This window comes from Squalius cephalus (genome assembly GCF_949319135.1).
Source record: "Squalius cephalus genome assembly, chromosome: 3".
Lineage (NCBI taxonomy): Eukaryota > Metazoa > Chordata > Actinopteri > Cypriniformes > Leuciscidae > Squalius > Squalius cephalus.
Window position 1 is genome coordinate 8127690 of NC_137124.1, and position 26051 is coordinate 8153740.

At 40.9% G+C, this 26051-nt stretch overlaps 2 protein-coding genes across 2 annotated transcripts; both read right to left on the reverse strand.

Annotated features, from left to right (window-relative positions):
- Positions 1 to 4341: 4341 nt before the first annotated feature.
- trmt10b (tRNA methyltransferase 10B) lies at positions 4342 to 9026 on the reverse strand. Its single transcript, XM_079866255.1, has 8 exons — positions 8544 to 9026; positions 8354 to 8459; positions 6553 to 6680; positions 6289 to 6441; positions 6108 to 6186; positions 5011 to 5078; positions 4799 to 4922; positions 4342 to 4710 (listed from the first exon to the last, which is right to left on the reverse strand). Exons 1-8 carry the CDS (start codon positions 8688 to 8690, stop codon positions 4574 to 4576), a joined length of 942 nt encoding a protein of 313 aa, XP_079722381.1. The 5' UTR covers positions 8691 to 9026; the 3' UTR covers positions 4342 to 4573.
- Positions 9027 to 24080: 15054 nt separating this feature from the next.
- LOC307155768 (interleukin-8-like) lies at positions 24081 to 25818 on the reverse strand. Its single transcript, XM_079866698.1, has 3 exons — positions 25708 to 25818; positions 25210 to 25345; positions 24081 to 24543 (listed from the first exon to the last, which is right to left on the reverse strand). Exons 1-3 carry the CDS (start codon positions 25760 to 25762, stop codon positions 24435 to 24437), a joined length of 300 nt encoding a protein of 99 aa, XP_079722824.1. The 5' UTR covers positions 25763 to 25818; the 3' UTR covers positions 24081 to 24434.
- Positions 25819 to 26051: the final 233 nt, after the last annotated feature.

A 26051-nucleotide genomic window follows, 5' to 3' on the forward strand; every position in this document is an offset into this window, starting at 1 on the left:
TAACACTGGGGAATTTACTGTGTAGATAGATAGATTTGGATAGATAGATAAAATGGAGGCTCCCCAGAAGAGATGCCGTACATCTGTGGTGTGGGAGCATTTCTGGTTAGAAACCCCAAATAAAGTGAGATGTGTGTATTGTGATCGGCAGCTAGCCTACTGCAACAATACATCATCCATGATGCGCCATTTTTGCAGGGTGCAGACTCAGAGGATGGCATTCCCCCTGTTCCTAGGCCTGCTACTGACACTGCTGGGCCATCTAAGCAAGGTATGCATTGTTTGAAATATAATTATAATTGAAATATAATTACAAACTTTTGGGACACTGTTTAGAAAGTCCATAGCCCTATACCCTACAACCTAATGTCCCAATCACAACTGCCAATCATGTTAAAAATATGCTTCAATGTGAATATAATATAATATAATATAATATTGTGTGAATATACATTTTATAGGTCTACATATGACACACACAATGCTACAGCTGATGCCACAGTGGAAGTGAAAAAATACATCAACGATGCGCATTTGCCCAGAACAGAGTCGGCGCCAGGGCAGATCTACTGGAGGGGCATTGGGTCATCGGCGGGGGGGCACTAACGTTTGACAAATATTTTGACGCAGTGGCGACATCAGTCCAACACAGCACAAATGCTATATAAAACTAAACGCGTTTTTTTTATTTTTTTTATTATTATTAATTTTTACATGGCTTGGTTGAATTCTAATGTATAATGCGTTATTTCTGTTATTTCTTGATAACAGCCGCTGCTAAGTATAACACACCATTGCCATGAAAAACAGAGCGTTGCTATGGACGCAGGATTCTAACCGTAGAGACGGAACGGATTATTTTCTTTAGCGGAAGCAATACAATAGTTTTTAAATAAATAAACTCATTTTTAAATCAATATTTTGTGTCAAATTATTGATTTATTGTGTTGGTAGCCATGTAATACAACCGCCTCGCTCTACATGATCCCTTACATATCTTACAGGCAGCCAAGTATAAAACACAAATGCAGATATAATTGCGCAGATATTAACAAATACATAATCTCTGTATTACATACTACATTACATCTCCAATGCCATCTCTGCTGTTCTTCTTCGTGCAAATTTTTTTATTCCCCAAACTACTTCAGAGGACACTAACAACTCGCTGGCAGACAGGACAGACCAGCTTTTGATATGAAACAAAGTCTCATTTGGTAACGTTAATTTCAAACATTTCAACTTTCAAATTTGGTCATTTTTAAAGAAATGTAAACAATACCGTTTTGTGGCTCTTGAATGTGTCGGACAGATCGCTGTAGAGCATCAGTTAAAGCTGCTCGTGAACCAATCATCTCTACCTTCTAGTTAATTTATAGCATCAAATAGACATGAATGAATATAAAAAGGAATGTTGTTTTGACCATGGAAAGACGTTTGTTGCCTACTCTCCGTTTTTCAAGTTCAAATCCTCACGTTAATCTACTATGATTGGTCAGATCGCCTGTCAAACAAACTGCTGTTTGAATACACCAAACACTGATCCCTAAAAATACCCGTCATTGTAACCTTAACCAATGAAATAAGCTGCAGGGCGGGATTTCTGCTTAACTGGTTTGCGCCCAGTGGGATTTTTTACAAATATTTTTATAGAAAGATTAAAAATACGGGAGAAATTCGGGAAAATATTTAAACGGGATGATAGCGGGATAGGAAGGTAAAATACGGGAGAATCCCGGGAAAAACGGGAGGGTTGACAGGTATGGGTAGGAGGGGCATCAATAACCGCTAGGGGGGGCACGGCCCTCGAATGCCCCACCACAGCGCCGACGCTGGCCCAGAACTCAAGATCCACTAACTTACTGGTAGAGAGAGCAGTAATCTTTTCTCATTTGTATGTCCTTGCAAAAAAATATCTTTGCATGCCAGCAACAAGTGTCCCTTGTGAGAGGATTTTTTCAAAGGCTGGAGAAATGATCTGTAAAAACAAGAAGTAGGCTAAGTCCTTCCACAGCAGAGAAATTAATATTTTCGAATAAAAAATCTCTAAAAAAGTTAGATATTGTGGCTTGATTTCTTTTATTAACATTCATTTTTCATGACCAAAATAACATTATGCACAGTGAGGAGCCTATAGGTTACAAGCTTCACATATTAGAAAAATACATTAATAAAAAAACAACACATTTTTTAATGGCTCGTCAAGGTTGTTTCAGATCAACACCTGCAAGTGACCACTAGGTGTCACCGTTGAGACGGGTGTCGGATTGATTCGAAGCCTCGACACAATATGGCCCATTTGGTTCAACTGTTTCATTGCTTCACGAAGCCTCGATCTGCCCACCACTAACGTACTGTGACGAGTAAGTCCACTGGAGGCAAGTTGAGTTGAGAAACCAAACGCAATTTATTTACAAAGCAATATAAACACAAGGCATGGAAAACTCTAAACTAAAACAGGAACAAAAACCAAGACTAGAAAACAAGATGCTAGAGCCAGGGCATAAAACAAACAATACTCAACAAAGACACAGGGCAAACAAGAGGGCTTAATTACACACAAAACTAATGACAAGACAAGGGACACCTGTGAACAATTAACAATAAACCAATTACAGCATGACACAACAGACAAGGGAACACATGGCAGGATCACAAGACTAAAACCAGGGGATCACATGATAGACAAAAGACAAGAACAAGAAACACCCAAAACATGACATGTATGCACGTACTGACTGCCTCAACCAGACTTTCATCACGGTCAGTCACAGTGTGCAGTTCCTGCATCAACCCCAGCTCAGAACTACCCTCGTGCATTACGAGTGATTTGGCTTTGTAGACTTGCAGGGTCGCCATCGCATGCAGGGCAGAGCCGGCCTGTCCTGCAGCACTATAAGCCCCTGCTGCTGTTGTCTCACAGGTGCTGGATGGGTTTGCAGATGACCCCACCAGGTAGCAGCATTTTGCAGGCATGAACCACAACTGCACGCTCCATCTGGGGAATCCCCACAAAGCCCCTGACCGCCCCACCATCCAGGGTAGCGAGAGAGGAAAAAACATTTCACCCAGATTTTGGCATCTTTGGCGTTCCATATTGGCTTAAAGCTGAGCTGTGACTGATAGTGTTTTTATGTTCGTCTGTGTCAGTAAAGAAAGTAGTGTAAACATAGGGTCAACTTATATTTAGCATATGATTTATGAATAATTTTCTTAGACAAGTTAATTTACTGAAGGCTACGAACGCTATGGTAAATAAGTTTATAAAATGTATTCACAATACGTACAAATTCATTATTAATCTTATGCCTAATATGATGAAAACAGCTTAGTTATTGTTTCTAGTCCCCTCACATTGACAGTTACTAATTATTACAATACACAAATCACGTAAATTATATAGGCTTATTTCCAACTCAATATATCGAAATTAAACAAAAGTTTATTAGTTTGCATCCCTGATTATTTTTGTCGGTCGTTTCACATTCCTATCCTAAAACAGCTGTCAAATATGAAATGTTTAGTTTAGCTATCCTACTTACATATTACAAGATTACACAGTGATGTCTATAACAGCATTACATCATCTTTTTTTATTTTTTACATTAATCCATGTTTCAACATATATTTAGACACATTTGGATAAACTAAATGTGTTTAAACAAGAAATAAAATGTTAAACAAATATAACCTATTTGGTGTCAAACCAATAGTTTTCTCTGGTGAGTAACATATTTACATGCATTAATGGGGCGTTTTGAATGAATATGAAAGTTTGGGCATTTAAGTTAAATAAGTACAATCTACAACATACTTTGATGATGGCTCCGGGAAGATTTGTGCAGATACAAATGTCAGACACTAGGTCACGCTGATGCTCAAACTACTGGATAAACGTGTTTTTAGTCAAGAGTGGTTATTAAAAAGATTCAGGACTGTAACATTATACCCAGAGTTTCACAGAGAAGGCTTAAGTCTAGTCCCAGACTAAAATGCATGTTTGAGCTGTTTTACCTGAAAGCAACTTGAACTGATGTATCTTAAAATGTCAGTGCCATTGTTTTGTCTCAAGATGCAAAGCAGTGATGTTTTTTCTAAGGCATGTTTATAAAAGCTACTTTGAACAGAGGCTTAATCCTGGCTTAATCTAAGCCCTGTCTGTGAAACCAGGCCCTAATGTATAATATTAACATAAATAATATATTTTAACTGCCTGTAAGTTTGATGCTGAAAGACAGCTCTGACAAAGATGAACAAGGAGATGCTGCTGTTATCACTTGTAATGTGATCCATGTCACATTGAAAACATGAATACAGTAAAAAAAAGAAGGGAGAGACATTAAACTGCACATATCAGTGATATGATCCAGTGGCTTTAATGCAGACAAAATATCCATCAGTTCAGTTTTTGACTGTGTAGAAACCATCCTTGAGAGCATTTTATCATAAATAAAACATGATACAAAATATACATTCAAGTATTTTGAATCTTACTGATTCAAGTGACTTCAGTCAGACATTAAGTTATCTAATATAGATGACTTTGTAACACTGTCACTGTATATTGCTCTGTCTACAGCTCTTCCTGAGAGTTTATCACGTCTGCAGATGCTGCCGAGGCCAACATGTAACCTTTCCCAGGAGGGATACCAGCGACGAGTGCTTTAGTCCAATCTTTGGTGTCCCGAAATGTCAGTAGGATTTCAAACACTGAAACACAACAGCACACAGTGAATTACACACTCGGGATGAAGAGGATTATGCAGCGTGTAGAAATGTAGTCAGAGAAAGCGACGACCTTGGTTGATGGCTAGGATTTTGGAGTGGAAGTTTTTGGGGTTTGGTTTCTTCACCATGTACTCGTCAATCGGCAGCCGCGCCATGCGAATGCCAAACTCTTTCGCCCTCGTGAAGCTCATTTTCTTAAAGAAAGCAGTGAGATCTTGTTGAGTTCAGTCATTTCTTCACTACGAAATCTCTCATCAATAAATCCTCCAGCATGAGTCTCACCTTCTGTATGGTTTCATCCACTAAACCTCCAAGGATATAAACTTTATCTTCCTCCACATATTCCAAAGCTAACAGGGACAGTCAGTCATTATCAATTTATGCAGAATTAAAATTAAAAGAAAGAAATTACTTATTACAGCATTCACACTGGTTTTATCTGAACTTTTCGACTAATATCAAAATGAGCCAAGCCAAAAATGGCAAAATATTTAGTGGTCTTTTAATGGTCTTAACCATTTTAAATCACTGCTCTGCAAATTAGCAAGAATTGCACAAATACTGTAGATAAAGTCCCAGCACAAAATAGCTTTTCCCAACGTGCAGAGTGTTTTTTACAGGATGAGGAGTCAGTGTTGTTCAACTCAATGTTAATGGCTTCAAACATGAGTTGCTGAAAAATGTCTTCCAGTTTGTTTGAGTTTAATGTAAGACTAAATATTTACTATATCGAGTTCAAATCTGGACCCTGCCCAGGCCAAAACATGAGCCTGATGGACTTGTTCTCAAGCCACTTCTCGATTGTCTTTGCAATTTGGACGCATTGAAAAATAACATCTGATCATCATTCCTCTTTTCATTTGTGGGAATCAAGCCATTCTGCAATATCCTCCTGTCCTCCGCAGCATTAAATGACTTTCCACAGTGAAGCAGCTCATCATTACCAGCAGCTAAAACACTCTTCTTCCTCCACGCTTCACTGTGATAGAGATGCATTTATTATTATGTTTTGCCCGCAGATTTTCAAAGACAGATTCGCTCATGTTTCATTGTGATTCATCACTCCATATTCTGCCAAAAACGTAATTCTGTCTTTGACTTTTGATGAGACACCAATGGCTTTTTAAGAAGTGCATTTGCTTAATAATTTGTGGTTATACAATTAAACACTTGTTAGTGTTTAGCCATTTTGGGCGTGGCCCATTTTTTTCTGCCCAGGAGTGTAAATATGATTAAATCTTGATAAAATGATTATCAGAGTAGTGTGCACCAATTAATCGCACACAATAAAACCAGGAAAGTGCATTAAAACATAAACAGGGTGCATTTGTTTTCACGATGACTTAACTAACTCAATATAGAATATGTGCAATATGAACCTTCACTTGCGTCTGGGGTTAAATATATCACATCTTCAGAGGGAAACAGATGAAACCAGCTCTCCTCTGTCATATCAATCTGTGGGACACAGAGAACATCATTATTACTGTATTTTATTTCTGTGCTTCTGTTTGTACTATTGAAGGTTAGGCGAGGATCAGTTTAGGAATCCTTTCTAACCAGATAATTCAGGAAGCCGTCATTCATCCGAACGCACTCCTTATAAAGCAGACTGTCCTCTTTGAATTCTGTCAGGAAAATGTGGAATGGCTGTAAGGATTTCTTATTGGATCCGTAGAGGCGCCTGATCTGACCTGCAAGACGACTGATTTCCTACGAGATAAAAGTATGACTAAATAAAAATCCCACACTTGTTATCTAGAAATCACGGTCAGGCATCAACCTGTCAAACGGTGTGTGTGTGTGTGTGTTTGTGAATCTGACTTTGTTTGTCAGGCGGTCGGTCATGCTGAGGTCGACACACAGACGCAATCCTGCTGCTCTGGCCTCCTCCAGTCTCTCTTTGGTAATGGCTTTCATGACACGTTTACTCAGCTGCAGCTCATTCACATCTGCAACACACACATCCAGTCAATTAGAAAACACTCTTGGTTTCAATCAGATCATAATGCAATATCCTCTTGAGACCCAGGAATAGACATTTTTCCTCAGTAGAGGTCATTACATTTTAGCAAATTTCTCTGAATGTCACAGTTTTAGGTCTGGATGTCCTGTAAAGAGCACATTCAGGACTCTTTATGGAAACTTTATGGGCACTCTTATGGAAATATGATAATATTATGTTATTATCATTTAAATCTGACTCATTTTTAAATTGTTTGTCAGAAATCAACATCTCAAGAAAATATGAAATATGTAATTTTGGTGATCAAAGATGAGTTTTAAGGAATACAATTATTGACTACAGGGGGATTTTAAATCATGTTAAACAGGCATTTTGGGAGACACAACAAGTGAATAGGGAAATAAATTATATTATGATATATTCTTATGAAAATATTCCCAATTATTACACGTCTTTCTTAATTACATGTTGTCCCAAAAACACATAAATATGCAAATTAGATACAGGTGTATAGATGCACTGCATAGAAGAGGAATGGCATTTATGGCTATGTTTACACGCATATTGCATAAAGTAATATGGTATATCAAATCATTCTGTTATATCTTTCATAACAAAATTGAGAATCATCTTTATACAAAGTTTGGATTAAAAAATCTTGAAACCTAAAAATGTATTGGTGAATAAAAAAAAAACATGTTTTTTTGCCTATTCATGTCTTTTCATTTTCTTAATAAATAATTACTCCAGTCTTCAGTGTCACATGATCCTTCAGAAATCATTCTAATATTCTGATTTGCTGCTCAAATAACATTTCTGATTATTATCATCAATGTTGAAAACAGTTGTGCTGCTTCATATTTTTGTGGAAACAGTGTATTTTTATCCTATGCAGAATCTGATGAATAAAACAGCATTCATTTAAAAACATTAAAACATTATTAAATGCCTTAGTCATCAATAACTTAAAATAACTTTAAAATTGTGAGTTTATGATATTTGACGTGTATGATAGGGACATAAAATAATTGATATATACAGTCAAACCAAAATGTATTCAGACACCTTGCTATCATAACTTACATAGTGTCCTGCTCCCACTAAAAAAAGATAAAAAATGATATCGGGTGTCTGAATAATTTTTGGTTTGGCTGTAAATATTTATAGGCTATTTTAACAACAAAATTAAAGTAGAAATTTAACACAATTATAAAATAAAAAATGATATACTGCCTTATGTGCAATTTAAATGTATATACACAAATCCGCTTGTATTTGAGTGATGATAATTAAATACATTTAATTAATAATAATAATGAAAAAAAAAATTCGGTGTAGCCTATCACTAATAAAAAGGGTTATTTTGCATTTTAAACAAACAAACAAAAAAATTAAAAAGCTACTTTTATTGAATTAGTGGGATACAATTACATACAGTCAAAGCAAAAAAAAATGTTTTATTTATTTATTTTTTATATATATTTTTACTATGGGCACACCAGCACAGGACACTAGTTCATTAATGTAAGTTATGATAGCAAGGTGTCTGAATACATTTTGTTTTGACTGCATATGATAATTGACGTTTATGATAGGGACATGAAAATGTACATAAAACTGACCCTGTTATGTAACTTATATTAATTAAGGTCAGGTCACCTTTATTTAGTCTGTTGAGTTTCTTTCTTTGTTTCTCCTCTTTTCTTTTTCTCCTTTTCACCTCCAGTCTTCTCTCCCAGTTTCGCTGTTTTCGCGTGACATTTTTCTGTAGAAGTAATTAGTACAATATAAGTGACACACTGTCTGTAAATGAATTCTGTCTCAATAATATTATGACTCATCATCTTACAGAGCACGAGGTGTCCTCTCTGTCAGCGCACGTGGGCTCGAGCTCCACATCGATGTGCAGAACCTCCAGTAAATCTGAGACCGCAGCGTCGTTTAGTTTCGACGCTCCGTCAGAGTAACAGCAGCTCTCGTGTGGCGCTTCTTCCATCTGTTTTATGGCTAAAGTCAGATGAATGTATATCCCCCACAAAGCAACGGAAAACACATCTATTATAACTGTACGGCAGGAGAAAATGAAGACCTCGGATACTGATAAAGTGAAAGTAAGGTGCTATGCTGCTAAAGATCGTCTCTTCCGACAAACTGAAAGTGGCAGTAACAAATAACTGATATACCTTAGATCTATAAACGCATTAAAAGATACAGCGATCCTGAAAAACTTTTTATAGAACTTGTAAACAACATAAACACCACAACTGCTAATGTTTTCAACTCGAGAGAATCGGGCGCGATGTTATGACGTAACGACCACGCTGTTGTTGCTACTTTGGACGCATTTTGCAGGGAAGAATACTATATTATAGGACAGAATACTATATTATAGGACAGAATACTATATTATACATTTAATTTTAGTTTTTGCTAAATATACATCATACATACATGCAAGCACAGTAAAACCAACCTTGTTTTTAGTTCTTGAAAAAGAAATTCAAATATAGGCCCATTGTCCTGACTGCACATTTTTCAAGTCAATAAATTGTCAATAAAATCAATATGGTTTAATATAATATAGCCTATATACATTCTTATTTTATTCTTGTGTTATCATTTGACGTGTATGTATTTATTTCTGAACATCTACTTATACGTTTTTCATTATTTGTTTAAGTGTTTTTTTTATTTTTTATTTTTTTTATTACATCAGTAAACTAACTTTGTTCCAGCGAATATGACATTTGGCAAATACCAGTAAAAATCAATAATATATGCATGTTCATTTGGTAACCAAAAGCTCATATTTAGTGTTTTCTGGTTATTAAATCACGCATATCCACATTCTAACTGTCCAGCAAGTGTTACGTGTTGATGTTTAGTTTGTTTACATGTTTTTGTACATTACATTTTTTACATTATTTTACATTTTTTTATTCGTATATTTGTACCATTATATTTCACTGGTATAAAAAAAATAAATAAAAAAAATAAAAAATAGAAGAGATACTATCATCATTTAATATTTTACCAGATGCTTTTATTATCCAAAGGAACTTAGACAGAAGTATAAAACATGAGTGATTCATCATCATTATAAAGATTATATCATCAATGCATGTGTTGTAGTACAAACCCTAATAAAAAATCCAAAGTCTTTTCTGATTGTCTTTCTTGAGAAATCTGCACATGTGATCAAAGGGACTTTTCATGTGTTTCTTTGTCTGAAATAAAACCTCATTCATGCAAACCACCAGTTCTCCAATCCAGTAAGACGAGGAGCTGCTGGAAAAACAAAACCTTGCCAACAGTATCTCATAGTCTATATTATAATAAATAAATGTAAACATAAAAACAGACGATGTGGACAGAGTTGCGTTTGTAAGCATTTCTTATTTTGGACACACGTGTTTTTGCGAATAGGAAGCTGTGGGTTGTTGCGAAGCTGGCGGTTTTGTGAGGGATGTAGTGTGGTAATATTCATATCTGCTGAATTCTGTTAAATCTTTACAACCAAATCCAATCAAATTGATTTCAGGCGTGTCATGTGAAAGTCATGTACATGACTCAACAGAGTTTCCTGTTACCGTTAATCAAAATGTTCTCAACTTTTTCACGAGCTACAAATGAACAACGTACAGATAAGAAATAATGAATCAAACTGATTTATGAATATTCATTTTCAGTGGCAACTGTGATCAATAAAATCCCAGGAGAGCAGTTGGATTTATTTATCAAGTGAACTGTCAGAATCGTATATGATAGGACAGCCTATATTAAATATGTTTGGATGATGAATGAGGATCATGATTTAGTGTTTGGGTCTCATTTAAATTTTTGGACATGAAACCAAATTCTTTTCTGTCTGGACTGAAACCATACATTGTGAAATTTGGGATGCAACAAAATCTCCTTATATTATAATTTATTATAATATGAACAGTTGTGCCAGGTTTACACATTACACAGGTTTACACAGACAAGGAATTAGTCTTGGTGACAGAAGCTTCCACAGTACATACAAAATGCCACTGACATGACACAGATAATAAAATTAATAAAATTAATAAAAATAAAAATGAATAGAAATTTCAAATGCACAGCATTTAAGTAAGTATAAGTGATGCTTTATTTATATAGCACCTTTTAAAAAAAAGTGTTTACAAAGTGCTTTACAAAAGAGAAATACGTGTGCATTCACAGAAAAGAACAGCAAACACACACAAACTATAAAACAAAATACAACAATAAAATAAATCAAGGAAAGGCACTAGTGAACGAATGTGTTTTAAGATACTTTTTAAAAGTGCGATTGCTTGTGGCTGTCAGGAAGAGAGTTCCATATTAGGACTAAAATGACTAAAGACCGCCAAATTTTAGCCATGATTTTGGTACAAGAAGTTACTATTGGATGTTCGGAGCGATCTTGCTGGAGAATTTATTCAATAAATTAGAATATTGGGGCAGTCCCATAAAGACATTTAAAAACCAATAAGAGAATCTTGAATTCAATTCTGTATGATACAGGCAGCCAGTGAAGGGATCTGAGAGTCGGAGTAATGCGATTTCTCATTTTACAGTGAGTTAGCATTCATGCAGCTCCATTCTCAACTCTTTGTAATAGAGCTCTTTGGTAACATAGTCAAGTCCAAGTAACAAATGTATTGTAGAATTGAAAATAATCCAAGATATTTTATTTGCTTGACTGTTTGTCTACCCTCTCTTCCTACCACAAGGACCATTTGGACTTCCTAAAGGCACAGAGGGGCTGATAGTGATCAAGGCCTGTAGGCTAACAACATGTTTGTACTTTGGGGGTTGATGAATTGTCACACCTTTAGTACAGTGGGGGAAGTGTAATTATCTGATTGGTCAGTTTGAATGTCTGTTGCTCTGTCTCTCTTCTTCTCTGGTTCCCTTTCCCGGGGCTCTCTCCTTTTGCCTCCTCTTTTCTTTCTTTCTCTCTCTCTCTCTCTCTCTCTCTCTCTCTCTCTCTCTCTCTCTCTCTCTCTCTCTCTCTCTCAGGTAACATTTTACATGCTGGGTAACAGTAATGGTATAAGTTATCATCTTATACATCTATTTTGTAACTGTTTTAAGTGTAACCATAACCATATTTTGTCATTAAAACTTTTCAATTACAACTAATGTGCTAACTAGTTTTGATTTGGTATTGACTTTTACATTTCTTTGACTTTCTACATATTGCAATACAATATCGTCACTTTCTATAGCAATGCTCTCCCACAAATATTAAGCTATTGTAACTGTGCTTATTTCCGTCGTTGGTATAAATGGCAGTGGGTGGAATAGACAAGAAATGTGCAGTTTTCTACCATCTTGCTAATAACGTTTCTTTAGTCATTCGGCATTTCTTGCAGACTGAACCACTGCAGGAATCCACCCTTACAGTATGAACAAGTTTTTCATGCTCGTTCTCTAGGCTGTTTTAGAAAAATTGCTGATATGTATTTTATTTTATTTTTTAATCTGAGGTCCCTGTCAAACATGATTCTTCAGTTCTTGACCTGTCTACTGACTTTTAGCGATAAAGAAGCAAGATATGGAGCAATAGATTGTTTCTCTATGACATTATGATAACAAGTGAAGTACTTCTATCTTATCTTTGTTCATCAGTAGAAAGTTCTGTGACATCCACAATTATATTGTTATAATTTACTTCTATTATATAAATAATAGAGGGCCCAAAATTGAGCCTTGAGGAACGCCACAATATATGACAAAACATCTAGAGGTGTAACATAGTATTCCCTGCTTCTTAAGTAGGATCTGAACAAGTAGAATCTCATGATCAACGGTGTGAAAAGCTGCACTCAGATCTAAAAAAAACAAGTCCTGTATAACTTGCAAATTGTTTAAAACCTTTATCAAGGCCTTCTCTGTTCTGTGGTTTGTAAGGAAGCCAGACTGAAATGTTTCATTATGTTTATTGGTGTCATTGAGCTGGAAATTTATACTATTTTTAACAAGAAATGGAAGATTAGAGATTGGTCTGTATACTGAGCACAGAAGAACAATTGCAGTTTTAAAATTTGAGGAAAAACTCCTTGCTGTAGGGAATGATTAACAATATTCAGGATGTCTGATAATAATCATGATTGTTTTGAGAAATTAGCGGGAGATGTGCTGAGAAAGCATCTTGAGGAATTCATAACTGATATGACCTGTGTGTACTGGGGCTGACAGCTAAGAAGTGGGACAAATTACATTGCAAGAGACTAGCAGGGGAGTTGGAGACCTTACAAGTTCAAGAAAAGTGAGCAGAATTGATTTGATAAAAGAAAGGATTTATTAAAAAACATCATCCACATATTCCACAACTTTTATACTTTTCAACAAAAACACCGAAAACTGATTGCATCAGTATACAATGAAAATAATGAATATATGCAGTGTAACAGACTGTGTCTTTAGTGTAGCACATCATTGGGTTCATGGTATCTTGAAATCATTAGACAGGACAAAAAAATATCAGTAAAAATGAGGGGCTCAGAATGCAAGAATACAAAACTCTTATATGGCAAGAACTGGCATTTAAGTGCTCTGTTCCAAAACACAGTGAGCTAAGGTGTCTTGTGAGTAGTGAGAATGATAGAAGCAATATTAGTCACAACATAAATGTCTTCTACGCTTTCTTGGCCACTCGCTCTTTTTTCTCAATAAAGAGAATGAGTCTTTTAACCCAAGGTGTCCTGGGGTTTAGACAGATCTTTTCTCCACTTGATAAACCAGCACTGAAAAGAAAAGAAAAGAAAAAGATTTATGTAGAAGATACAGTACTGTTTACAAAGATTTGTTTTAGATTAATATAAACAATGTAATCATTTACAATCAAGAGCATACTAGAGCTTACAGTTTTTCTCGATTGCTTAAACACATTTCTTGAAACTATGCCTCATATTCTTAAAACTGTAAACACAAATCCATAACGTCTCACTCAATTCCCCAAACATCCTATTTTCAGGTCAAAATGAAGCTCTACACTCAAAACCATTCACTCTTGCTGAAAAACCAAACTTTGCCCTCAGACAGGACACACAAGCCCTCAAAATCACACACACTACAACATAGTCTAACATACTGGTGCAATTTCCAAAACTGGTAAGTTATGTTGCTTGTGGTTCCCCCATCACAAACCTTTTCACACGATGAACACAAAAGACACAACCAGTGGATACATTGGCACATTTTTATTCATACACAGTACAACACACACACACAAAAACAATTTTTTTTCCTGTTTTACTCTTTTTTTTATCTTTTTTTTTTACACTCTCCTCTATTTTTTTTTTTATATTTACTTACAGTAAGATGTGTGTGACCATCATATGACAGTAAAAGAGCACACACAAACCTTATTCTAATATGGAATTGTATTGGAATGGTAAAGAGTGTTGGTCGTGACAGGAGGGCCTCCACTCAAGGAGACAATATGATGAACACGTCTAAGTATGTTCCACATATGGTTGAAATACCATCATTGGCCTAGAAAGATAACTTTCTGGGAGTCAAGACTTTAAAGGAGAAAGGATGCTTCACGGTCACACTCTGCAGCCACTCTGTGTGACTGTACGACTGCTGGCCTTTTCTTGCAAGAAAATACACCTCACCAAAGACTATTGGAAATGTTTGTCTCTTATTCAGTGATAGAATTTTGTTTGCCACCACACCTCCCTGAAGGTTCTCGAGGCGACGGTAAAGCGACTCAAATTTGGCCTTATTCGTAGCCCAGCCTCCCTCATAGTCATACCATTGACAAAGACATGGGCAACTAGTGGCTTGAATTTTATCTGAGACTGCTTGTCTTCTTGTCCTTGCCCTTCCTCCTCCTCATTCTTATCCCTCATCCTTCATGTCTTTCTGGATCCATTGTTCCAAAACTCAATCAACTGATTTGGGCCCTTTTATCTATCTATTGAAGGATCTGATTGATGTGTGTTCAATTTTGACTCTTAGTGTTTCCACTTGGGTAATTGTGTGCTAACTGAGCTGAAGCTGTGCTGACTTGAGTGAACAATATTGAATGCTATGCTTTCTAAATGACAACATGGTCTAAGCAATGAGAAATGAAGGGATTTGTGCAGTGACAGTTCAACAAATCTGACTCATGTGTCAAAACAGGGAATAGTGTTTATAGTTTAGGTAAATGGGTGTGCTTTTTGATAAATGGCATTATGGTTTTGAAATTTTAGTTCAAAAGCCTGGTTATAGTGTTTAAGCAATCGAGAAAAACTGTAATAAAATATTTTGTATAAATCTTAAATATAGCCTACATTTAAACTTTTTATTTTATTTATTTTAAAACTATTTTAATTTATTTAAATTTATGAATACGACTCCCATAAACTAAATGGTCCATTCCCTTTTTGCTTAATATAAAAATGCTTTATAATGCTCAAGTTTTTTACTAATTATTTCATAATATGAATAATGTGTAAGGATTATTCAATTCAATTTGGTGACATTTTACTGTTAGCCTTTGACATCTTTAATCTTGAAAAGGCAGTTAAAACAGTTAGACTAAAGATAGTCGTAATATGGGTTTAAATAGCCTGATTTTATTTAGGCCTATTTTTATTTTTTTAAATGTCAAAAAAAATTACAAACAGCATTAATTTTGAGATATCCTTCAATGTTCAATTTCAGTTAACGCAACCTTTAATTAAATCGTTGCCACCCTAGGTTCTTTTGTTGCTCAATCCTGCCAATATCATTCTGCAAGGAGAGGATACAGACCTTTTAACTGGGATGAAACTTGTATCTTCAGCTGCCGAATGTGTGCGCAATCTCCGCAGCGAAGATGAATTCTGCATTCTCTGTGACACAGTTACAGCGAGCACAAAAGATACACCTGTCTCAGCAAAACGGAGGCGACAGGTAAACAAGAACCTGAGTGAATATGTAGTTGAAGAAACAACTGGAGCCAACATCATTGATAAAGTGGAGCTACGCAGGCTGTATAGGCCTACTTCAGTGCTTTGGATCATATTCTTGGTGAAATTGAGGTGCGTTTCAGTGAACGTAATTCAAAGTTTGCCGCAGCACTTGCTGCTCTTGACCCAGAAAATGAGACCTTTTTGGATGTAAAGTCCATAAAGCCCATCATGGATTTAAACTAATTCTACCATTGTGGAAACGGAGTGCATTGTTGCAAAGCAATATATCTCCAGAATCAAAGAGGAGGAAAGCCAGTAGATGATGACTACTAGGAGACTTCTCTCTGAAAAGCACAAAGTATACTTGAAGCTATGCCTAGTGTTTTGTCCGCACTTAAACTCGCTGTCACATTCGGGACCTCTACCGCTATGTGTGAGAACTCATTTTCTGTGCTCAAGAACGTTTTCACGGACAACAGACGAGCAATGAACCACACACGTAAGTCTCAGCTCGTGCAACTTGCGTTTGAGCGGGACCTTACAAAGAAAATGCGCAACGAATGGAAAGACCTCGTTCTGAGAAAGTTTAACTCTTCCACTCGTTGACTGCAGCTTTTCTAAAGGTAGGATGTGTTTTTGCTTTTTTGTCTTTGTTACTATGATTGATTATATAGCCAGTGCTGGTCCTTATTATTTATGAGACTGCTGTAGGCAGCGTTGCTCTGTATCGTCGCGTCGGGTAGCCTAAATGGTGACTTGATGGTTGTTGTTGTTTTAATTAAAAGTGGGTGTATTATTATTATTGAGGGTGGGAGAGGTATGCCCCCCCCCCAGTGACACAACGAGGCCCCCTCGTTCTGTATGTCCTGGCGCCGACCCTGTTTATAGGCCTTAGTGAAGCAGCTTTAAATTGGTTCGAAAATGATCTTTCAGATCGCACTCAATGTGTGTCCGTGGAAAACGTCTACGGTTACGTATGTAACCCTCGTTCCCTGAGTAGGGAACGGAGACGTTACGTCGGATGATGACGAATGGGGTTTCGCTTAGAAAGCCTATCACCTTTGAGTATATAAAACGAGCCAATGGCAATGAAATGCCATGGGTCTGCGGAATTTGCATAGCGTAACTCCGCCCCACCCTGGGGGTATATAAGGAAGTGCGCTGGCAACATGCAGATATGTCTTCACTGAGGAGCCGAGACTGAACTCAGGCGTTCCAGCGGTACAGCGGAAGTGGCAGGGAGACGTAACGTCTCCGTTCCCTACTCAGGGAACGAGGGTTACATACGTAACCGTAGACGTTCCCTTTCGTAGTCACTCCGAGTTACGTCGGATGACGACAAATGGGGTTCCCAGTCTAATCACGCCACCTCTCGACTGTCTTCCAGTGCCCTGCGTAAGTCTGAGCTCCCTGTCATGAGACTAGCACGGACGAAGGAGTCCTCCTTAACACAGGAATACCAAGGTACACTGGGAAGCATATCTCAGTGGAAATATGCAATTATGCCCAGCCCGAAGGGGGGACTTGGAATACACATATGACCCCGGGGGGCTGCATATGGAGTATGACTGGGGTGTCCAGCCGCAGGTGGAATATTTCAACCCCAGGGGTGGCAAGGTGGCTTGCCAAGGGAAAGACACATGCTCAGAGAGGCTTACAGTGGAAATACACATGTGGGGGTCACCCAGAGGGGGAACCATGCACATGGAGGCACCTAGCCAAGCGCGAAAGCTGCCGGTGGCATAACTCTGGCGTTGACGTCGACAGTGCTGGAGGAGACTCAGGGCTTATTAGGCTCACCTGAGGGAATATCGCACGTATCCCGTCCGTGGAGAGGAATGGCGAGCAAGCAAAGACACCTGAGCAGAATCTAGTACCGGCTAGTTGAAGCGAGTACATGAGAAGAAACTGGCTCCACTCGGAAATTGTAGAATCTCGCGAATGTGTTAGGTGTCGCCCAGCCTGCATCTCTGCAGATGTCTGTTAGCGAGGTGCCATGCGCTAGAGCCCAAGAGGATGCCACACTCCGAGTGGAGTGGGCCGTCACACCAAGGGGGCATGGTCGACCTTGCTGCTGGTATGCCAAAGCAATGGCGTCCACTATCCAGGTAGACAACCTTTGCTTGGAGAGAGCCTTTCCCTTCAGCTTCCCACCATAACAGACAAAGAGCTGGTCTGAGGACGTAGGCACGGAGTGCGCATACTGGACAGAGCAGTGCCAAGGCTGGGTCTGCCTCCTCCGAGGGCAGCGCTTGCAGGTTCACCACCTGATCTCGAAAGGGTGTGGTGGGAACCTTGGGCACATATCCAGGCCGGGGTCTCAGGATCACGTGAGAGTTAGCCGGCCCGAATTCCAGGCACGCTTCGTCAACCGAAAATGCCTGCAGGTCCCCTACCCTCTTGATGGAGGCCAATGCAACCAGGAGCGCTGTCTTCATTGACAGGAACTCAAGCTCCACTGATTGCAGAGGCTCAAAGGGAGCACTCTGCAGGGCAGTTAAAACCACTGAGAGGTCCCAAGAGGGTACGAGGGGAGGACGAGGAGGATTCAGTCTCCTCGCTCCCCTCAAGAACCTGATGATCAGGTCGTGCTTTCCCAGAGACTTACCATCAACTGCGTCGTGATGTGCGGCAATGGCGGCAATGGCGGCAACATACACTTTCAGGGTGGAGGGAAACAGCCTTCGCTCCAACCCTTCTTGCAGGAAGGAAAGCACGACACTGATCGGGCATTTCGTGGGTTCTAGATGTTTAGAAGAACACCAGTTGACGAAGAGGTTCCACTTCAACGCATAGACATGTCTCGTGGATGAAGCTCTAGCGGAAGTGATGGTAGCCAACACCGCTGGTGGTAGGGTACTCAAACCTGCCTCGTCCCGTCCAGGAGCCACACGTGGAGGTTCCAAAGATCGGGACAAGGGTGCCATAAGGTGCCCCGTCCCTGAGAAAGCAGGTCCTTCCTCAGAGGAATTGGCCAGGGAGGTGCTGTCGCGAGGAGTACTAGTTCTGGGAACCAGGTGCGGTTGTGCCAATACGGGGCAACCAAAATTACCTGCTCCTCGTCCTCCCTGATCTTGCGCAAAGTCTGCGCAAGAAGGCTCACTGGGGGCAACGCATACTTGCGGAGGCCCCGCGGCCAGCTGTGCGCCAGTGCATCCGTGCCGAGCATGCCCTCGGTCAGGGAATAAAACAGGTCGCAGTGGGATGAGTCGTGGGAGGCAAACAGGTCTACCTGTGCGTCCTCGAACTGATCCCAAATCAGCTGAACCGTCTGGGGATGGAGTCTCCATTCTCCAGCTCGTCGGCCGCCTGGTTCACGTCTCCCGGGATATAAATGGCTCGAAGCGAACTCAGATGCTTCTGACTCCATTTGAGGATGTGGCGGGCGAGTTGTGACATACGGCGGGAGCGCAGACTACCTTGACGGTTGATGTACGCTACAGTCGCGGTATTGTCTGATCGGACTAGTACGTGTTGACCCCTGAGCAACGCACGGAAGCGGTGCAGGGCAAGACGTACAGCCAACAACTCGAGGCAATTGACATGCCAAAGGCGCTGGGGTCCTGTCCAGGAGCCCGCGGCAGCATGTCCATTGCACATGGCACCCCAGCCCGTGGTGGAGGCATCTGTTGATACAACAACATGCCGGGAAACTCGTTCTAAGGGCACTCCGGCCCGTAGAAAACTGAGGTTCGACCACGGGGTGAAGGTCTGACGGCAGGCTGGAGTCACTGGGACTTGGAGCGTGCCGTGTTGCCATGCCCACCTCGGGACTCGATCGCGAAGCCAAAGCTGAAGCGGTCTCATATGAAGCAACCCAAGCGGCGTTACTGCGGCTGCGGATGCCATATGCCCCAGGAGCCTCTGAAATAGTTTCAGTGGAACCGCACTCTTGTCGTCGAATTGACGAAGACAAGTCAGCAGTGACTGCGCGCGCTCGCTCGTAAGCTGCGCGCACATGGCGACCGAGTCGATTTCCATACCGAGAAAAGAGATCCTCTGCACGGGGCAGAGTTTGCTCTTCTCCCAGTTGACCCGAAGGCCCAGACGAGCTAGGTGCCGGAGCACTAAGTCCCTGTGTTCGCAAACCCGGTCTCGAGAGTGAGCTAGGATCAGCCAGTCGTCGATATAATTCAGTATGCGAACCCCGTGTTCCCGTAGGGGAACAAGGGCTGCCTCGACGACCTTCGTGAAGACGCGAGGAGACAGGGCTAGCCCGAAAGGGAGAACCGCGTACTGGTATGCCTCCTCGAAAGCAAACCGAAGAAACGGTCTGTGTTGAGGAAGAATGGAGACATGGAAGTAGGCGTCCTTCAGGTCGATCGCTGCAAACCAATCCTGCGGCCGCACGCATTCGAAAAGGCGTTTGGCCGTGAGCATCTTGAACGGCAGCCTGTGGAGGGAGTGGTTCAGGACGCGCAGGTCCAGGATAGGTCGTAATCCACCGGATTTCTTCGGTACAATGAAGTAGGGGCTGTAGAAGCCGGACTTCATTTCGGCTGGAGGGACAGTCTCGATCGCACCCTTCGCCAGTAGGGTGGCGACCTCCGCTCTCATGACAGGGGCATTGCCACCGAACATAGTGAAGCGGACTCCTCTGAAGCGGGGAGGAGAACGCGCGAACTGAATCGCGTAGCCGAGCCTGATGGTCCTCGCGACCCAGCGGGACAGTCCGGGAAGCTCTAACCAGGCCCCCAAAAACTGTACCAGCAGGGTCATGCGGACCACAGACGTACCCTCGGTGAATGACCGGCCCAAGCGTGGGTGGCATAGCGGCCCGGTGTGGGGGCACGGTCATTAGCCGCGTCCTGCCAGAGGAGGCCAGGGGAGGACCAGCGTCCCACGGGGGCGTGCTCTGGCAGGGGTCTGGCGACAGAGGGGGACGAGAGTGGCGAGGCTCATGGGCGGCGCGCACTGTCATCCGAGAACTTTGTGTGTTTAGAGATGGGAGAGTGAGTTCTTTCTTTAACCACAATAGGTTGCTGCCCGTCGGGGGACGAGCAGCGGGAGTGGGACAACCAAGGATTCTCCCCCGGCCCTCCACCGGGGGAAGGAGCGGCCCTGCTACCGTCTCCTGAAAAGAACTCAAAGCCATCTCTGAGCAGCCCGTCTCAGGAGCGCCGTTTTGCCTGGCGTTTAGCGGGGCGCGGGGCGGGAGAGGGCTGTGGCGCCTTCCTGCGGCTTCCTCCACGACACGGCCCGGAAGCAGCTTGCTGCTGGGGCCGATCGGGAGGGGCGGGAGCCGCAGAAGGGCGCCCTCGGCGGCGAGCAGACTGAGGCACCTGTGCCGACGGCTGCGCTGCCGGAGCAGCGGGCCGCCGGGGCAGGACGTGTTTTAAAGCCTCAGTCTGCTTCTGGGCAGTCGAGAACTGCTGGGCAAAGTCCTCGACTGCACCGCCGAAGAGGCCAGCCTGGGATATGGGGGTGTCGAGGAACCTGGTCCGCTTGGCCTCCCGCATATCGACCAGGTTGAGCCACAGGTGTCGTTCCTGGACCACACAAGTGGACATCACCTGACCCAGCGAGCGTGCGGTCACCTTCGTCGCCCGGAGAGCGAGGTCGGTGGCGGCACGCAACTCATCAAAGAGTGCTGGGTCAGTCCTCCCCTCGTGCATGTCACGCAACAGCTGGGCCTGGTAGACCTGCAGCGTCGCCATGGCATGCAGTGAGGAGGCTGCCAGCCCCGCAGCTCTATAGGCCTTCGCCACGAGGGTGGAGGAGAACCTACAGGCTTTGGAGGGGTGCTTTGGGTCGCCACGGGAAGAAGCACTCTGAGGACACAGTTGCATCGCAACAGAGAGTTCAACCTGGGGAACCCCAGTGTACCCTTTGGCAGCCGCCTGATCGAGAGGAGGCAAGGTGGAGGGCGATCACGGGAAGACAAGGGTGCCTTCCAGGACCTCGTGACCTCCTCATGCACATCCGGGAAAAAAGGCATTGGGGTCGGGCGCCGACGAGGATCAGCGGCCGCCCCCAAAAACCAATCATCCAGCCGCGAGCGCACTGGACCAGGTGGCGGGGACCACTCAAGACCAACGGCCGCGGCTGCCCGGGAAAGCATGGCCGTCAGCTCGGGATCAGACTCGGGCAATGCTGGGACACCCGAAGGTGGCAGCACAGCCGAATCGTCACTTCCCAAGGACTCCTGCCCACCTTGTGATGCAGCGATCGACATCACATCTTCCTCTGGAGCGCCGAATGAGACCTGCGGCAAGTCAGAGGACTGTACTGCGGGCTCATTCGGAACACTCACGGGTTGCACGTTGGTAGAGGGAGGTGTGGAGCGTGGAATAGTCGGCGCTCTGTTCCACACCGTAACCCTCAGGTCACCCTGGCCGCCAGCCGAAGTACCAGCTCTCGTGGAGCTCGTAGATCGGGGTGCGGATGAGGGGACTCTACCATAAAGGTCATTGAGTCTCGACCGCAATCGTGCGATGGGCATGTTCCCGCAATGGGAACATGACTCATCCACAAACGCTGCCTTAGCGTGCTCAACACCCAGACACACAAGACAGCGATTGTGCCCATCAGAGTCAGAAATGAGAAGACCGCAACCAGAAGTGCACGGGCGAGGCATCTTTAAAAAGACGTGCCGCGTGCAAGCTCTTTTAGAAAGGAGATTTCTCCGCAAATGCTGAAGCGACCAGGGAGAGAACACACAAACACTGGCAAATCACTGCACAGATAAGCAGGGAATGTGCACTCGCTGGAACTCGCTGTCACACCAACACTTGGAGAGAGGCTCGTCTCGAAGAGAAAGAGAGATGAATCTCAGGATTGACTGTGGAGTGAAGTACATCAACTTGGTTCCGAAGCGAAAACATATCTGCATGTTGCCAGCGCACTTCCTTATATACCCCCAGGGTGGGGCGGAGTTACGCTATGCAAATTCCGCAGACCCATGGCATTTCATTGCCATTGGCTCGCTTTATATACTCGAAGGTGATAGGCTTTCTAAGCGAAACCCCATTCGTCGTCATCCGACGTAACTCGGAGTGACTACGAAAGGGAACTACAATTCACCATTCCTACAAGTTAATACTGGGGTTCCTCAAGGATCCGTTTTAGCCCCTCTTTTATTTTCTGTTTATATCAATGATCTTGGTCATGGAATAGATTCCGCTAAATTACACTTGTATGCAGACGATACAATTATTTATACAACAGCATCTTCTTTAAATCAAGCAATGAAGCAACTACAGAACGCTTTTCAAGTACTGCAGCACTCATTGACGCAGTTAAAATTGGTTTTAAATTCAAAAAAGACAAAATACATGATTTTTAGTCTGGGTCGCTCTAAAGTAACCGACATTTCAATTACAACTTCAAATGATATAACATTAGAAAGAGTGAGTTCTTATAAATATTTAGATATATGGATGGACGAAAGATTAGCATTTGATGTACATATTGATAATTTGTTGAAGAAGCTTAGGCCAAAATCAGGTTTTTTATCGTTTAAAAAATTGTTTCCCCTATGAGGCCTGAAAGAAAATAGTAGAGAGTGCTTTTTTATCTATAATTGATCATGGTGATCTTCTATATATGCATGCAGCTACATCTCTACATAGAAAACTAGATTCTGTGTATCATGCAGCTTTTCATTTTGTTTCCGGTGCAGAGTCACAAATGCATCATTGTATTTTATATGATTCTTTATCTTGGTCATCTTTATATCAAAGGAGAAAGCTACACATGTATTTATTTATCGCAAAAGCTCTTTTAGGTAAATTACCCTTTTATATATCAAATCTTTTAATTTATTATACAAATAATTATCGTACTAGGTCAGGTTCCCACATTCGGCTAAAAGTCCCAAGGGTATTGTCAGAATTTGGCAAAGGTGCATTTTCTTTTTATACTCCTTGGGCTTGGAATGAATTGCAAAATGTTCTTAATCTAGATGCACTTTCAACCTTAAGCACTTTTATACGTCTTTTGCTAAATGTTTTACAGGACACTTGTAACTAGTTGATTTGCTTTTACCTAGCTTTTGATTGTTGTAAATTGTGGTGTTGTCTTATTGTTATTCTTTTGTGTGAAACATATGTGCCGCTATCTTGACCAGGTCTCACTGGAAGAAGAGATAATAATATCTCAATGTGATTCTCCTGGCTAAATAAAGGAAATAATAAAAAAAAGTTTATTGGTGTCATTGAGCTGGAAATTGGTACTATTTTTAACAAGAAATGGAAGATTAGAGATTGGTCTGTATAGTGAACACAGAAGAACAATTGCAGTTTTAAAAATTTGAGGAAAAACCCCTTGCCATAGGGAATGATTAACGCTATTCAGGATGTCTGATAATAATCATGATTGTTTTGAGAAATTAACGGGAGATGTGCTGAGAAAGCATCTTGAGGAATTCATAACTGATATGACCTGTGTAAGTGTACTGGGGCTGACAGCTAAGAAGTGGGACAAATTACTTTGAGACTAGCAGGGGAGTTGGAGACCTTACAAGTTCAAGAAAAGTGAGCAGAATTGATTTGATAAAAGAAAGGATTTATTAAAAAACATCATCCATATATTCCACAACTTTTATACTTTTCAACGAACAACACCGAAAACTGATTGCATCAGCAATGAAAATAATGAATATATGCAGTGTAACAGACTGTGTCTTTAGTGTAGCACATCATTGGGGTCATGGTGTCTCGAAATCGTTAGACAGGACAAACAAATATCAGAAAAAATGAGGGGCTCAGAATGCAAGAATACAAAACTCTTATATAGCAAGAACTGGCATTTAAGTGCTCTGTTCCAAAACACAGTGAGCTAAGGTGTCTTGTGAGTAGTGAGAATGATAGAAGCAATATTAGTCACAACATAAATGTCTTCTACGCTTTCTTGGCCACTCGCTCTTTTTTCTCAATAAAGAGAATGAGTCTTTTAACCCAAGGTGTCCTGGGGTTTAGACAGATCTTTTCTCCACTTGATAAACCAGCACTGAAAAGAAAAGAAAAAAGATTTATGTAGAAAATACAGTACTGTTTACAAAGATTTGTTTTAGATTAATTTAAACAATTTAATAATTTACAATCAAGAGTGTAAAGACATTTAGAATTTCACAAAATATATATATATATATATATATATATATATATATATAAAATATTTTATATATTTTATATATTTTATATATTATAAAATAAATATTATATATATTTTTTACTTTATATTTATCAAAGAATATTTGTAAAAATGTATCATGGATTTCCCCAAAATATTATAAGCAGCACAACTGTTTTCAACATCGATAGTCTAAAATATATCACAATAGAAAACAGTTACTTTAAATTGTAATATATTTCACAATTTTTTGCTCAAATAAATGCAGCCTTGGTGAAGAGAAGAGACTTCTTTCAAAACATTAAAAATCTTAAAAGGTAGTGTGTTTATAAGGTTTTATGGTTATGCTGATTAGAATTTGTGGCTCTATTTTCATATTCAAGCCCGAAGTGAAATTTTATGAAAATAAATGATCAGCTAATAAAATTCAAGCTTGTGCAATTTTCAGTTACGACAAAAACCCTCAAACATTTACAACATCCTATACCTAACTAAATGGAAATATTTCAGGAAGACGCATGATTCAAGTGAAGAAGTACTTACATAACCTCAGTAGTCTTGCAGTGAGGGCCTCTAGGCAGGATCTCCACACGCCGCAGGTTATCCGGCGGGATGATCCTGGACTCCAGCTTCAGACACATGCAGCGGCTGTTGTAACCTGTGCCAAGAGGCTGCACAGCTGAGGAAAAATAGACAACGGTTAGCAAGGCTGGAAGGCCAAATAAGCAAAGTGTGACCAACATCAGTTGCACAACTCTTAACTCACATGTGTTTTTTTTTTTTTTATCTTGTGCAAAAAGGGATTTATAAAATAACAGTGTGCAATGGCTTTGAGGAATGTGAAGCAAGCTCCAAGGCAAATGCTGAAATGCTGATGTTCATTTCCAATGAAACTACATACACACATTGTAAGAGAGTATTGTTTAGAAATAATATTCCATATTTGTCCTGATGGAGATATTTGACATGGCCAGCAAAAAACAGCTAATTTATAGTGATTGAAGCAAAGTATAATAGACAGATAATGAATGTGAAGCTTACCACCGGACAGAACGATGCTGGCTACAATAACGGTTAACATCAGGAAGACGTTCATGATGGGTGAAGCTTCTGCTGTTGATTTGTGAGTGAACACTCAAGATCAGATGCCGTTATTTGTGCTGCTGTACGGCCTTATATATTATGATTTCAAAGGCCTTGTGATACAAAGTGGTGATTTTATTCCACTTCCCCTTTAACTGTTGTGTGTGTTTGTGTGTCTCTTCATGTGCACGTGAAGGCTTGTGTATAAATATGTGGTTTGCATCTGTTCACATGTCTATCAGCCGTGTGTCATCTGGACACATCTCATGTTCTCCAGGTTACCACGGTCAAAATCCCCCTGG

Excerpts from the sequence above, each read along its gene's own strand:
- LOC307155768 (XM_079866698.1), bottom strand. The coding sequence starts at position 25,762 with ATGAACGTCTTCCTGATGTTAACCGTTATTGTAGCCAGCATCGTTCTG. Across the intron at positions 25,346-25,707 it reads CAGCATCGTTCTGTCCGGTG|CTGTGCAGCCTCTTGGCACA; the intron begins GTAAGCTTCACA and ends ATTTTTCCTCAG. Across the intron at positions 24,544-25,209 it reads TGCAAGACTACTGAGGTTAT|TGCTGGTTTATCAAGTGGAG; the intron begins GTAAGTACTTCT and ends TTTTCTTTTCAG.
- trmt10b (XM_079866255.1), bottom strand. The coding sequence starts at position 8,690 with ATGGAAGAAGCGCCACACGAGAGCTGCTGTTACTCTGACGGAGCGTCG. Across the intron at positions 6,681-8,353 it reads ACTCAACAGACTAAATAAAG|ATGTGAATGAGCTGCAGCTG; the intron begins GTGACCTGACCT and ends TGTGTGTTGCAG. Across the intron at positions 5,079-6,107 it reads AACCCCAGACGCAAGTGAAG|CTTTGGAATATGTGGAGGAA; the intron begins GTTCATATTGCA and ends TGTCCCTGTTAG.